At 45.4% G+C, this 14196-nt stretch overlaps 1 protein-coding gene across 7 annotated transcripts in view; it reads left to right on the plus strand.

The window, feature by feature from the left end:
* The window catches only part of ctbp2l (C-terminal binding protein 2, like), a 101918-nt gene that overhangs the window by 68893 nt on the left and 18829 nt on the right, over window positions 1-14196 (plus strand). For 3 of the 7 annotated variants that reach the window (XM_058620625.1, XM_058620620.1, XM_058620622.1), the window contains 2 exons: window positions 249-290; window positions 12791-12945. In XM_058620625.1, coding sequence (XP_058476608.1) covers window positions 249-290; window positions 12791-12945 — 197 coding nt within the window. Of the gene's footprint in view, window positions 1-248; window positions 291-2288; window positions 3071-12790; window positions 12946-14196 lie in introns of those variants that run through there. The other 4 variants (XM_058620626.1, XM_058620621.1, XM_058620624.1 and 1 more) reach the window with 2 other exon arrangements.

Raw genomic sequence — 14196 nt, forward strand, 5'->3', positions numbered from 1 at the left:
GTAGGTAGTTAGTATGCATAGGCGTTTTCCTGTTGACCGATCACACCACAGACCAAAACAACTTCAGCTGTTGGTTAGAGGAGCACCATTCCAAGTCCTCTCACCATGAACTTGAAAATGTTCAAGTCTTTGAGGTGACAGGGCATAAAATCCTATCTTCTCATCACTTCAGACATTTTACGACATGGACTTCACCATGTTTTTCTCACTGTTGTCTTCTTCTTCTTCTGTGTATTGGTTTCCTTTAGGATTTCCGGATCAAAGCCCACGCTGGGAACTCTCGCACCTAGGTCAGTTTGGGTTCCGATTGAACGATTACATGCAGTAGCAATGCAACTGTCAGTCACATAATCTGGGAGTGTTAGTTCGACATAATTCTGTGATTCTCACATGGGGGTCTGCAGAACTTGAGAGCCCTTGAGAAATGTCCAGCTCAATCTGTTAGTTATTGTTTTTGTCTACAACAGCTAGTGAATTCATTTTCACTTTATAACCTGAAATAGTTTACAGATTAGGGGAAATGGGAAAAACATGAGGGGATTCTTGGAATATTTTTTGTTTTGTGTGTGTGTCCTAAAATCTGGAGTTCAATGCTGCATGACCTCATGACCTGAGGAGTTAGCAGCCTTCAGTGGTCATTCATAAAAAAAAAAAAAAAAGATCAGCAGCGTCCTTTGATACGCTTCCTCTCCTCACACCTCACAGGGCAGCTCTTTCTCTGGAGAGTCATGTGATCTGTCAATTTCATATTAACATATTGCTGTCAGTCACCCCGCACCCCGCCTCACTTTTCCTCCCCCACCTCCCCTTTTTCTCCCTCCACACATCCTCTAATGTTATTGAAGAGAGAAAGATCAGAGGGGCAGCCGTATCCCCACACTCCATCAAGCACGCGCACATGTGTGTGTGTGTGTGTGTCTGGCCGGCTGGCTGACAGGAAGTGGGGGCTGCCGCCTTTGATGGTCACACTCCCTCAGATGTGTCATTGCTACAGACAGTGGCTTGGCTGACACACCGTGTCTCGTCTTGTTGGGCTTTCGCCGATGACAAACAGCAGTCCTGATACTTACACACACACACACACACAGTATATTTAAAGTGTTTTATTCTACACCAAAGGAGGAAGGAGGTGCTACACAAGGATGGAAACATCCACCTACGCGAGTGAGCCACCACTGCTCGGGCAGTTCCACCTTTCCACTTTACTGTCAGTGATAATCGGTTTTGGCGTGTGACCGCGCCACGCTCTTTTGTCTATTGGTCGCGCCTGTCATGCAGCAGGCGAGGTGCATTTATTCATGTGTGTGTGTGTGTGAGTTGCACGGAGCCTCCGATTACATTGTTATTCTAAACGGGGTGTTTTTAGCTTGTCCTTTCAGTCGCTCAGCAGAGCGATGTGTCAGTTTTGCTTCCCTCCCTCCGGGGACCAAACTGTGAACTTAACACACTCAGCTATGATGACTTCCCTGATGGTGCAAAAAAAAAAACAGCCAACATTACAGCTGTAATGTTATTACTGGAATGGCTTGAATGTTGCATTGTTCCTTCTGGTTAAGAGTATGAGCTTATGTGTGTGTGTGTGTGTGTGTGTGTGTGTGTGTGTGTTACATGTTCACAGGGAGGGAGAAGAGTGAGAGTGTGTGTGTGTGTGTGTCACTATTTAAATTTCTCCTTGGTAACCCACAAAATGCCAGGGTGGGGTGAGATTGTGTGTTGTGTATATGTGTGTATATACTTGTATTTGTGACATCTTTAGGACCTTTTATGGCATAAACACTGACCTTCAGGACCAGTCCTCCCCCCATGGAGACCAAAATCTGGTCCCAATGAGGCAGAACCTCATGTCTGAGGAACTGGCTACATTTCGGGCTAAGAATGTGGTGTTAAGTTAAGGTTCTGGTTAGACATTAACTGGTTATGGTTAAGGTTGGGGATAACGCATTGCTCCGGGTGTCCTAATGAATATAGTCAATGCAGTGTCCTCAGAAGGACAGCTGCACAAACCTCTGTGTGTGTGTGTGTGTGTGGCTTTTGAGGTCTAAGTCTAGATGAAAGTGTAAAAGCAGAGGAGGAAAGCAAATAATCAGGAGGGAGGAAAGAGGTAAAGCTGTGTTTGTGTGTGTGTGTGTATGTGTGTGTGTGTGTGTGGGGGGGGGGGGTGTTCTTAAAACACTGTGGAGTCCAGATCAGAAATAAAACATAAAAACGGGGAGAAGGAGGAGGGACTGGGGAGGAGGAATTGCGCTTGAGTGTGTGTGTGTGTGTGTGTGTGCAGTTCCTATGAAGTGAACACAGCCGGGGAGTAAATTGTGCAAGCCCACAGAGCTCAGCTCCGCATGTTCGAGCTGGCACTTTTGATTTAGACATTTTTTTTTTCCCCTGCTGCACGATCCTTTTTCTGCCCCTCCTGGGTTATTATCAGCTCAAGACAAAGGCTGGAGAAAAGAGCTAAAGCGAGAGAGAGAGAGAGAGAGAGAGACAGAGAGACAGTAGCTGAGTGAATAGATGTTGCGCAGCTAACAGCAGAGGAAGCAGCAGAGAAAGAGAGAGAGACTTTCCAGCCATTGGGCTCTGTGACCGCAGCGTTTTCTTCCTGGGAGATTAAAAAAAAAAAAGGACAAAGCATCTCCCCCGCTTTCTCCAGCCCTCCACCATCCGATCACCAGCTTGCACATCGTTCTGTGTGTAACTGTGTGTGTGTGTGTGTGTGCGCACAGAAGGACGCCGCAGGCGTATGTTGCTTTTCTTCCAGCCCTCAGAGGCATGGACTGAAGATGATGCAGCCGGGGGCTTAGTGAGAGCTTGCTCCGCAAAAACCCCTTCCCCTCACCAACAGGGCCAGATCAAGAGGAGCAACTCCAGTGGAGGGGGGAGGGGGGTTGAAGGAGTATTGGAGGAGGAGAAGAAGAGGGGGGAGTAACCTCATTGGATTATTGTGGAGGGTCTTCTACTTCGCTTTTTTTTTTGTATTTTTCTGGTCTTTTTCCCCTCCTCGCCTCAATCATCTTCAGGTTTTTTTGCTGCGATGAATAGTTTTTAAGCCGAAGAATGTGGAGACAACATTTTCCAGGCAAGCAGCATGTTTCCTGTTTTCCTTTCTGGATGTCTAATAAAGTCTGGCATGTGGGAGGTGGGAGGGAGGTAGGTGGATGGGGAAGGGTGGGGGATTCAGAAGAAGAGCGTGTGTGCGTGTGTGTGTGTGTGTGGTTGGTGAGCAGTCCAACCATGTTGTCATTTCGAGGTCCGCCCGTCCTGTGCTGCTGCACTTGGCTCCGTGTTTTCGCTTCCTCTGCGGGCTTTGGGCTCTGAACGCGCTCCGTAGCTCGGGGCAACGCCGGAGAATAAAAGAGCGGGAAAAGAGAAGAGGGAGGAGGGGAGGGGATGGGAGGACCAGTGCGGTGGTGCCATGGATGCTGTTGACACCCGCTTTTGTCCCGTGGTGGAGTGTGGGCCCAGCCCATCCGTGCACACAGAGGGTACCATTTAAAACAGGCGTGCGCTCATATTCTTGGCAGGGGACGGCTTGGTGTGGTGGGTAGCCGGTTGGTGACAGGGGTGGGGCACTGGCAGAGCAGGACAAGTGGCCTTTGTGTGCTACTTTTTTGGGAAGTAAAGGGAGGGAAGGGCAGGGAGAAGGCTGCCAACAAAGGGTGCTTATACCCAAACCCACCCCCCCACCGGCTGCATTCATCCACTACAACTCATGCAATGACCTCGTGTTGTCACAGGCAGATGAAGGGTGTGTGTGTGTGTGTGTGTGTTTATGGCATGATGTGTGTGTGTGTGTGTAAGAGGGAGGAAAGTAGTAAATGAGTAATTCAACCTTAGTGAACCAGAAGTACAGACTCTGGCGGAGTGCCACATGAAAAGAGTGCATAGTACAGCAAGTAAAACAAAGTGTTGTTTGACCCAATGGCACATCTGTGTATAATGCCAGGCTTCTCTGTTACACCACAGTCAAGCTCCTGGCACTGTGCCCAGGTTGAGAATGGCTTCTTATTCATCCATATATACTGCACGTGCATTCCTGCCGTCTACAATCTTTACTTTGCCTTTGCAACTTACACCACAACCATCAACATCGCCATATTATTCCAGTTGCAACAAACTCCCGCTGTGAAGCCTTGAAATGAACAATTTTGAAAATTCACAGACGTCACCTGCAGCCAGGCCGGGACTAGCTCTAAATCACACTGGTGCCCACTCATGTGCCGTCACCTATTTTACCCTAACTGGGAACATCATTTACAAAACTGACATCATATGTAATCTAGGAAGACCTGAAACTAGTGATAGAGATCATTAATTCCTTGAGAAAATGTTTAATGATGTTACAAATCAAGTGAGAAGTAGGCTTCCATTCACACTTTGTGCTACTATAGCAGCGTCGTCCACTGCTGCCTAATTACTACTTACTACATCCTGCTTCCTAGGCTTCACTTTTTCAAAAGAGGAAGACTACATGAATTTACAACACGCCGCAGAAGCGTGCACCACTGAAGCAGAGGCAATAAGCAGAGGTTAGCAAGCAGGTACCAGATACATGGCAGAGAGAGGCACAGCACAAACTCCCTGTTTCACTACAGACAACAACTTCCAGTGTTTTAGGGGATGAGATTTGATGACAGGATGTATTATTTTGAAAAGGTAGTCTCCTACTGCTGGCTTTTGCAGTCACTCATACCCAATCTTTAACTAAACGAATCTAGTACAGATTCTGTTCATCAAATTAATTTGAACCAACAAAAGCTTTTGTCACTTATTCATAGGTTTATTAATTGAGTGATTTGTTCTACTTAGAGATTAGGTTAGGATTCAGAGGTATTGTTCAGACAGGCTTTGATACGTGTGAGTTTAACTGGGTAAATATTAGTGGAGCTGAAATGTTGCCATCAGTGAGTTTGTTTGTCCTGTGCTGGCCCTGATGACCAGTAAAATCCCACAGTTAACTTGTGAATGCAGAATGATGTCAGAGGATTTTTGCGTTCCTTGAGTTAAGTATCTTTGGCTCAGCACAGAAGCCAAATTGCAGCACTTGAGACAGAAAAGGGGGCCAAGTTTGAATTTACGTGGAGACTTTTCTTTTTTCGTTAATTAGCTACAGCTGATCTAATTTACTGACAGTGATGTTTGCCATTTCAGATGTCAAAAACTGGAACGTTCATGAGAAGTCGGTGGCTGGACCTGCTGTGTTGTTTTTTCTTTCGCAATACACGGAGGTTATCGTTTGATTTGTACCAGGAGTTCAAATCTTTTACCATCTTAGGAATGTATGTTTTTGTGCACTGTACTGGCACACAGCCTCCTCCTGTGTTAACTGTGGAGTGGCGTTGGGTCAGGTTTCAGTGCAGCGCTGCTCAAGGTGGCACAATAAATGGCCATAACTGTTGGCGGTCACCAGCAGCAGCAGCAGTAGCAGTAGCAGCAGCAGTCGCAGCCCCCACCCGGCCTCATTGTCATGAAAGAGCCACCTGCAAACCACAGCTTGGGGTTGCTAGGCAACCGATGGCAGCAGATGATGATAGTATGGTGGAGGTCTCCCATTACCACTTGAGTTACTTATGCTCCTCTCCTCTCCCTTTTCCTTTTCATCCTCTCCTCACCACAACAAAACTGCATGTCCCTGTCCCCCTCTGCTCCCTCTTTGCCTAACTGGAGGCAACATTACACCAGTAGCAGAGGCCAGCAGTAGGAAGAGAATCCCAGCTCCCTTCACCACATAATGGAAACTCTGGCCTCATTTCCCGGTGCGCCGCTCTACTGCATCCTGCTGCCAGACTCTGACAAAGTGTTGCTGGCTCAGGAGCTGCAGCCTGCAGTCGAGGCTAAATTTCGGTGTCCACGCGTATTTTTCTGTAGCACTGGTTCTCAAACTAGAGTCAGTGCAGTGGTGGTGGTAGAGGGGCGGGGGGGTTGGGGAGGGGAGTGAATAACCACCAGGTGTAAAATATGAACTGAAACTAAGAAAGAATATGATTTATGAGAGCGAAAATAAATAAACAGGAGCTTGCTGATGTGTGTTTTTTACTAAAATTGGATGCAGGATCCCTTCTTTATTAATTGCTCCCCCGTTGTCGTTGACAAATGAGAACTGCCTTTCTACTAGAATGATTAGAATTAGAATAATGATGACTGAGTGAGCAAAAAAAAGGAGACCTAGATTTCCAAAATAATTTTCATTGTGACCTAGTTCTCGTTTTTTGATGACTTGTGCGTTGGGATTGAGAATAATGTCCCGTTTTAAACGTGCTCACTGAGCTCACCACATTTTTAATACTGGGAGCTGAAAAGATCGTGATAACATAATATCCTGCAGTTAAAACCTTTTTTATTCAAGGCTCATTTTAGTCATGTTGAAACCAACAGGATACATCTCTCTGAAGTGTTGGCAAGTAGAGAGGATTTCTTTTAGTTCTTTTATTCTATTACAAGTGCATAGCTCTTTTGAAAGCGTGACTCACAGTCATACCGAGTGGCAACCGGTCGTGACATAAGCATGCAAAGTCTTGTTCTGAAGCCTCCAGAATCACAGTTTGGCCAGCACCCACTAAATCAGAGGTGTCACCTGCAAACAGGCCCCTATTGGACACCAGCTGTCAGTCACACTGGAGTCCACTCATATCTGCTGTATTTGCAAAATTGACATCATGTGCTATGGAATAAGACCTGAAACTAGTGATTGAGGCAGTTAACTCCTCAGGAAATCATTTACTGACGTTATAAATCAATTCTATTTAAACAAACTAATGGAGTCGTTCCCTAGTGGCTTATTCAATATACTCTCATTTTCTGGTTTTGCTGCAGAGAAAACCCTGAAAGCTCACTCACTCACTCACTCATCTTCTACTGCTTCACCCTCCACATGAGGGTCGTGGGGGGCGCTAATGCCAATCCCAGCTGACAGGGCGGGGTCACACCCTGGACAGGTCACCAGTCCACCACAGGGCCGAAACTGAACACTATTTGGATTATTTGTTTGATTAAATAAATTAACTCTTTAACACTGAAGTCTCAAAATGTCCTCCTGGACACTTTTCTGCTTATTTTAAACATAAAAAGGGCCAGAAAATGTTCTGTAACCAAGTGTGTTTGCCCAATTTTGCAGTTGTACACGTGCGTGTTAAATGTGGAATTTGAACAGCACAACACACATGTTAATTGACATGTGTTTGAGTTTTTGTCTCAATGTCCACAAACAGAGCAACAAATGGAAACTATCAACAGACGTCAGCTGTCAGCTTTCAAAAACTGTTGTTCCCGAATTTTTCCGATAGTGCACTCGGTGTTAAAGGGTTAAATGACCATGCACTTAACTGATCAAGAGCAAAAATAATCCACACAAATCTATCGCGAGGAGAAACATCACACACATGCAGCCATTGATCTGATTTGCATGCATTTCTGCTTTTGGCGGTTAAACCCACGACAGCAGCTGCCTCCCCTGTTGAAAATATACTCATTCCAAAATAATCAAACACACAGACACACTAACACACACAGCCTGGCAACAGTTAATCAACAAGCAGCAGAAACAAAGACACTGAGGGAAGGAAATGAGCGAGATTAATTAATGGAGTGAAATTAAGAGTACCGTCTCCCCTGCTGTTCCAACATGACCCGCAACACACCATAATCCACCCCCCCTCCCTCAATTTGCACATGTGGAGTTCACTGGACTAAACAGTAAGTGTATTAACTATATGTCATTATCCCTGCTGGACTCAGTTTCAATCGACGTCTGTTTGTATTCAGGCAAAAAAAAAAGAAAAAGGCAGCTGCTTTAAAGCAGGCAGTGGTACAGGAACCTGCAGAGAACATGGCAGACCCGCTGAACCCGCAGCTTTATGTCTGCATGTTGCTGCCGAATGAGCTGTCACGGTAACTGGTAAAACTCGAGATCTGCGAGTGTTTATTGCAGCAACATCTGAGAGTGTGCAGGCCAGAAGGCTTTTTTTTCCCCCTTCAAGTTAAAACAGAGCAGGTTGTTGCAAAAAAATTAAATAAAAAAAATCTTTCAGGCATTCAGAATTCATGAAACTATTGTTTTTACAATCTCTGTATTCAATGGAGTTAAAACCAGGGAATGCATCTAGTGCAGCAGCTTGATTATTTATTTTATTATTATCTAATTAAATTGCTTAAATTTAGAACAGCTTGAACTGCAGTACATGCAGATCAGCAGCAAACACAAAACAGACATTATCAGCATATACTGAAGGATTAATCACATGTTTCCTAATATTATGCAGCCCTAGTTAATTTACCCTAAAAAAAAAAAAAAAAAAAAAAAAAAAAAAAATGGCATCATGCATAAACCAAATAGAACCGCGGGTGGTGGCACAGTGCCGATGACAGGCAACCTGGTGCTTCTAGTTGAGACTGGCGTGATGTACATGCTGTCAGTTTACCATGCCGCCACCTCCTTGCCCCCCCCCTTCCCAGAATACATCATCTCCTCTCCATCAAAATCAGCAGAGTGAGAATCAATCTGTCACACAGGAGGACACACACATACACACACACACACACACACACACACACACACACACTCACTCACATCCAGGCTCCTGGAGTGGCAGAACCATAGGGGTAGGGAAAGAAAACGACGGAAAGGATGGACAGTTGAGCTGAGGAAGGAGAGCCAGTGATGACCAAAAGACATGTGTGTGAAAATAGCAATGAAGGATAGCGAGGATGATGACATGGCGAGCAAACAGAGAGCCTGGCATTATCAGTGAGAAGACAGAGATATCAGGAGATGCAATTGCACCGGCAGAGATACAGCAACAGAGGAACAGAACACAGCGGACGACAGCATGAAAAGGAGTGGAAGAGTCTGTGTGAGAGGGGGAGAGAGAGATTGAAGTGAAAGAGAGAGTGTGAAAGGTCAGAGAGACGGAGAGAAACCCAGTGGATGATTCATGGAGTTTTCAGCTTGTCTAACTTCAGCCTGAGGGTTTGATGCAGCCTGCCAGCCGCTCCTCTGTCCTCCTGCCTCATCCACTGCTTCTCTCACCTGCAGCACACACTGAGATACAAGGAACTACACATTTTCTGGGTCTGTTCCCTGAGTCAGAGATGGTCACAGTGGCCTTAATTAGTATTTATGATTACCTTTGAATTAATTGCCTCAGGAAGTTGTGAATTAAACGAACACTGAAGTGCTGAGCCCTGACTCTACATCACCTCCTCAGCATTAAAACTGCACTCAGAGCGAGCAGTGAGTGTCAGGTGTCTAGAAAGACAAAAAAAAGTGAATATTGGACTTAAAGTGAAGGTTAAAGCTGTGTTCAGTCACATTAACTTTGGGCTCCTTGACATTTATGTATGTGTGAAATCCACGCCACCAAAGTGTGTGTATTAGGCAAATTAATACATAAAGCAAATGCACTGTGGAACTGGAGCTACGCATTACATTCATTATTCATTTTTAAGGCCGGTCCTTTTAACTATTTTTCAGGAATTTTCAGAAGGAAGCCCACTGCCATAAACCAGATGTTCTGGTCTCTGTTCAATCAACAGTCAATAATTCTAATATATCTGATTCAAAATTGATTTAAATAGAGGAACATTTCTTTGAGAAGCTGGAGAAAAGTTTGTAATGATTCATGACTTCATGTCTGTGACTAACACAACTCAAAACAAAGTAAAGGGCAGGTTTTAATGACAGGACATAGGATGCCATGACTTTTTTAATTGTAAAGGTAATATTCCACATTTTCATGCAGTTTGGGAAACTGAGCATCCTTAACTGAGGTTAGTGCTCTCGGAGTGCTTTCTCTAGTTGATAAACTGATTTGGAATTCTTTTCCATTGTTTGATCAATCAACGCATCCTTTTGGCGCTTTCATGCACGTGTGCCCCGTCTCAGAAGCGGTCAAGCATTTCGCTGCATTAGCGCGAGCGCTCGACACCCATGCCAGTTTGGTGTTACGGTCTCAGCTCAGTCTTTACCAGCTGCCCCCATTAATATTCAACGGGCTGTCAGTTGCAGATGTGGCATAGACGGGCCAGTTGCCATGCATCAACCTTGCCACTGACATGTCATCCATCTTGAACAGGGAGTGTGATAAGTAGGCATGGAAGCCGCCGTGTTGGGCTGTGGGTGAGGAGGGTGGGGTGGTTGGGTGGGTGGTGGGAGAGGAGCTGTCTGTCTCGTCTGTCAGGAGAGAAAAAAAACACATCTCCACCACCCTGTGCGACTGTGAGTGTGAGGAGGATACGGGCGTTTGCACCTCTGACCTCAACTCTCCGCACAGATGCCAGCAGTGCCAAAAATAAAGTGCATTAAAACTGGCAGCCAAAGCCTGTTAAGTGATCACCATGACAACAAGCGGAAGGAGACAACTCCACTCCGATTCCTCCCCCTGCCCCAAGAGGCAGGGCTGCTGGACCGCTCGCTCTCCATCAGACGGGCTTTGTCTTCGCGTCTCCTGTCTTTTATTTGCGCTCTCTCTTCTCTCTCTCTCTCTCTCTCTCTCTCTCCTTTCATCCTCCTCTTCTCTGATGTGTCTCCTGGGAGTGTTTCAGGCTAACAGGCAGTGTTTAGTCTGTTTTTATGCATGCTCGTTTTACATTTTAATTCTACCCCCACCCCCACCTGTTTGTGCGTTGCAGCTTGTTTGTGCGATGGCCACACACACAGAAAACTTTCTCATCTCTTAATCTCACCTTTATCTGCCCTAATCAACGTCCTCTGCTGCAGTAATCTCAGCGAGCATACCTCTAACGAGCCCTCCTCCGCTTCTCCTCCCCCCTGCACCCTGCTACTTATCTCGAACCCCGGAGTCTGACGTCAACGTAATCCTTGGGATAATGTTTAAGAGTGCACACCTGCACAGCACTCGCGGCGTGAGGTCACGCGCAGGAACCCAGATACGGATCTTTAAAGGCAAAGCGGAGGATAGAAAGTTAAGTGCCAGATAAGAAAGTGATGTCATGAAATAACAGGGAAACATCAATAGTGCCTGTTAAGTGACTTTAGGCCTTGGGTTTCGTTGCCTTGTGCTGATACATATCTGGTGACTTCATGTAATGATCACAACCCGTGTGGCTTTAGGGAGACACAGCTCCTTCTCAGGTCCATCTGTCCATCCACAAGCGAGTGTCTGAGCAGAAGCGGCATGAATATTGATGCTCCTCACTTGTTAACATTGTATGAAGCCGGACTGGTAATTGTCTGTCTTCTCAAGGTGGCACGTCTGTTTCTGTCGGATGCCTGAGAAGGTCAGGCCGCTTGGGAGCTGAGCTCCTCTCAGCGCTCTTCACTTTAAGTGAGAGAAGTGGAGGAGAGAGGAAGGCGACAGAGGAAGAGTTACTCTGACACAAACAAACAACTCCTCAGAATGACATGCACTTTGTGAAGTGCAGATGTGGGTTTGTTTCAGGCGTGCAGCATTTTTGTGATACGTAGCTCTTTTGAGGCAGTGAAACTCATTTTTGTAAAGATGTCGCTTTCTCCTTTTTTCTTTTTTTTTCTACCTGTTCCACAGCTGCTGGTTCCACCCACACTGAAGCAAATGTAGGATCCTCTCCTTTGAACTGAGAAATTAGAACAACCACACGTTGGTGCACAGTTGTCGCGGGTTTACACACAAGGGAATTTTTATATATATATATATATATATATATATATATATATAAATATATATATATTCATTCCTCTTGGTATGATGGAGTGTACACATATGTGTAACACCTGCAAACTGTGTATTCTTCTCCACGTGGACTTCCATATCTGTGTGTGTATGTGTGAGAGAGTTTCTCCACGATGATGTGAGTGTTTGGGATCTTTGAGACGGAAAGGATTCCTGTAAGTGCGGCTGTGGTCTAATTCCAGTGTGGAGTAGGTGCATTGACTTATTGAGCGACGCTTGTTAGAGGGGAGAAGCCCCGTTTCCTACTGTATCCTAATCAGAACATGTGCTCACACGCACGCACTCGGCTGCACAAACACACACAGAGCACATCATTGTCTTGTGTTTGTCTTTGACAAGAAATCGGTAAGGAATTGACTCCTGCTGACAGGAGAGTATCAATTGATTTTTTCAATGTGTAACAAAGTCATAAACACTTAAAGCAACACCACACAGCTGTGGATGTTGACGGCTCACTGACTTGACATTGGGAGAGTGCAGCTGAACCATTGAAACCAAAAGTTTAGGGCCGATTAAGTACTTTTAATATGTGCTATACGCTAATTCAGGGATGAGAACTCCGAGGAATTAATTATTTCTAACTTTGTATAATGCAATACTGTGTACTGCATTTTTTGAATTGGCATAGAACAATTAACATTAGGAAAAATTGCATTGCAGTCTTTGCAGTTTGCAAATTGTGTCCGAATTGAAAGTCACATAGTGGTGCCTTAAAGCAGGGATAACAAACATACGGCGTCTGATATACTATACGTTTTGTGCCTTTGTAGATCCACTGTGATCTGTAGGTTGTTGTGCATGTGTGTGAATGGTAAACTTAGGCATAATATTGTTGAAATTGCACTTATTTTTCCACAAGGAATTTCCAGGTGTTCATCATATGTTTTGTAAAAAGATGCTTCACTAAATGTAAAACAAAAGGGAAACATTTGGAGGTTATGCCATTGTTATACTGGTCCAGTCTACTTAAGATCAAATTGCGCCGTCTGTGGCCCCTGAACTAAAATGAGTTTGACACCCCGGCTTTAAAGAGTCAGTTTTTATAACCATGTCTAAAATGTATGTCAATCAGAGGAGGAAACCTCCTTTTGTCTCTTAAAATAACCTCACTTTTCTTCTCCATCTGTCCCCAGGTATTCGGCCCCAAATCATGAACGGGCCAATGCATCCCCGCCCCCTTGTGGCGCTGCTAGACGGGCGCGACTGCACCGTGGAGATGCCCATCCTGAAAGACTTGGCGACTGTTGCATTCTGCGATGCCCAGTCCACACAGGAGATACACGAGAAGGTAGAAAGGAAACACACGACTTCAGCACTGCCCTACCCCAGAATAACATAAAAGTTGATGGAGAGGCGGAGCCTGCCACTCACTCACTTCTGCCTCTTTCTATTCACAGCACAAATAATGTGAAGTGTGTTGTATTAGCCCCATATGCTCTTGCCAGTTAAAATATAGTGGCTTCATTATGATTTAATGTCACATTGTGGCACTGAGCGCGGTGTGCAGGTATCAGTGCCATTGTTCTAATCGAGAGTCTTGTATGGCGGGGATGCGCTGTAATTACACTGGCTTGTAGAGGCTCTTTATTGCTTTTTATGCCGCGCGGTGGCTGCAAAACAATATATGGCTGCAGAGATGGGTATCGCTGAAGTGCTATCGCTCCATCTGCAGACAGAGTGTGAGCTGTGGCGTCGTTCTTCGCGCAGATTTTATGAAAATGGGACATATTAAAAATGAAGCATTTGCATAGAGATCAATTCAATCAAAGACCTTGCACGGTGAGGAGAAAAGGGAGCGCGGACGGGGGGGGGGGGCTGAGCGGGTAGCTTTTTGTTTGTTTTTAACACGGCCTTATCAGGAAAAACATGATTGTAATGTTCACCTCGCCAGCATATTCAGCAGTTCACAGTAATAACTTGCAGCCTAGATACCCAGAGGGGGTGATGTAGATTGAAAATGTCCAATCTCCTCTTTCTGCAGTTGAGATGCACTGCTGATGATTCTGGGAGTTCAGCGCGATGCTGTCAGTGCGGGCGCCAGCTGCCACAACACGACAGACAATTCGGAAATTCATGGGAAAGCCTGGTCTGAGGCTGGGATATGAAAGTGCCTTGAGGTTGTGTCAAGTCAAGGGGCATGACGCGTCACACAGGCCAATACTGATCAGGTTACAATACCAATTCAGCGAGACCAAATTCTGCACGCAGCACCTGCGCTCCGACGTCATCATCGTCCAAGGTCGATGATCCCGTTTTGTTCTCACAGTCGCTGTGTCCTCATAGTCACATGTGGCTTGTAAAACTTGGACGTTCGCCCGAATGGCATTGAGTCAACTTTGGCCTATCACGCTGTACACTGGCTTGACTCTGTTCATCCAATTTTGGTGTCAAGCTTGGGGCTGCCAAAAACACGAGCAAATGATCCATTGGTACTCGGTGATGGCATTGTTTGTTTCTGTCGAACATAAAGCCCGAAACCCAGAAGTATTCAATTTACTACATAATGACAGGATGATTTATAGCAACAAATCTTCACATT

This window comes from Solea solea, chromosome 21, assembly GCF_958295425.1.
Source record: "Solea solea chromosome 21, fSolSol10.1, whole genome shotgun sequence".
NCBI classification, from domain to species: Eukaryota; Metazoa; Chordata; class Actinopteri; order Pleuronectiformes; family Soleidae; genus Solea; species Solea solea.